Below are 1,469 nucleotides of genomic sequence, written 5' to 3' on the forward strand. Positions count from 1 at the left end.
ACGCTGTGACGCATCTCAGCATATTATAGGTATTTGGTCAATTAACGGACAGTGCCAAACGATTACCGTTTATTGGCTAAATAAAATAGATTTGTGACAAATAGAGACCGCGGGCGCAATGTAGTTTGTTTGAGTGGAGTTGCCATATCGTTACGAGTGGCGTTGCCATATAGTGTGACGGGTGGAGTTGCCATATTGTGACGTCATCAAAAGGCGCAGGCCCCCGAGTCAATCTGGTACCTACACCGGCCCTCGCTCACTGAAATTAGGACCGGCCTACCGGGCAAATGCCCGCTATCACAGATTACCAGTCAGAGCCTGACCTAATAAGACATAGAATTTTAATTAAACATAAGTGAATAGAAATTTCACTTCACGCAGCTATCGTAATATATTTGAATCCCTTCCCCTGTTTCTTATTTCAAGCTTTTCTGTGCCCCCTATGAAAACACAATGGCCCCCTCCTGGCCCCCTGGTACATTCAGTCTAAAACCGCCACTGATCACAGCCCCCTTTAGAAAACATCCTGTGCACGCCCCTGGGTTTCTGATTTTACCGTCAATGCAAAAAAAAAGATAAAAATACCGTTTTTATTGTGTATTAAGCAATGCTCATTATGTAAATGTTTGACTGTCGTAAAGGAGAATCAATCCTTCCTGTTTTACAGTCTTTAGTCTGTTTTTTCCGGTTTCTATCTAAATGCCTCCAGCTTGACTCCTGATCGGTGGATCCGCTCGGAGCGGCAGCCGGAGAAGCAGCGCTGCTCTGCGGGTTTATCTCTGCCGCTCACCGGGAGCCTGGAGGTAGGAGGGGAACAAAGGGGATAAATAATTAGAAAATAATAAATAAAGATGCTGCCGTCCTTATTGTTTAGGAGCGATATTTGCCTCTCGGCGGATCTCAGAGGTTTTGTTTAGTATATGGAGACACGATGGAGGCTCGCTGTGACGCAAAAATAGATGAATAAGAATAAAGGAGGTTTTATTTATTCAATGTTTCTTAATTATGTGAGGATTTAACAGGCAGACTGTTGGTCTTGTTGGTAAATAAAACCATCTCGGTCATTTAATCTAAATATTCAGGTTTGCTCAAATTTCCTGATCAAACCTTCATCCTTATTTTCCAGAAACGGAACATTTTCTGGGAAACAAACAATACAATAAAAACAGAGAGAATAATGCAAACAGATCGGGAATAAGGATATTTGGAAAAGCAATTTGTAAAGAAACTAAAAGATGAAGGAATTTTATGCATCTATTTTATGCATTTATCCAACAAAAACTCATAGATTAATTGCACTGTTAATTTGTATTGCTTAAAGATAATTCAGTTCAGTTTATTTCTATAGCTCCAATTCACATCATGTCATCTCAGGTCACTTTCCAGTTCACCAGATCATCCAGTCAGATTGATTCAAAGTTTTCTCTTTTTATCGATATACCAAATTAATAATTCAATTTTTGAAACTT

At 39.8% G+C, this 1,469-nt stretch overlaps 1 protein-coding gene across 1 annotated transcript in view; it reads left to right on the top strand.

The window, feature by feature from the left end:
* Positions 1 to 607: 607 nt before the first annotated feature.
* LOC107093066 (glycerophosphodiester phosphodiesterase domain-containing protein 5-like) overlaps positions 608 to 1,469 on the top strand; it is a 47,916-nt gene continuing 47,054 nt past the window's right edge. The window contains exons 1-2 of the mRNA XM_015387886.1: positions 608 to 618; positions 710 to 803. Coding sequence (XP_015243372.1) covers positions 608 to 618; positions 710 to 803 — 105 coding nt within the window. The remainder of the gene's footprint in view (positions 619 to 709; positions 804 to 1,469) is intronic.

Source organism: Cyprinodon variegatus, unplaced genomic scaffold, assembly GCF_000732505.1.
Source record: "Cyprinodon variegatus isolate N-32 unplaced genomic scaffold, C_variegatus-1.0 Scaffold406, whole genome shotgun sequence".
Lineage (NCBI taxonomy): Eukaryota > Metazoa > Chordata > Actinopteri > Cyprinodontiformes > Cyprinodontidae > Cyprinodon > Cyprinodon variegatus.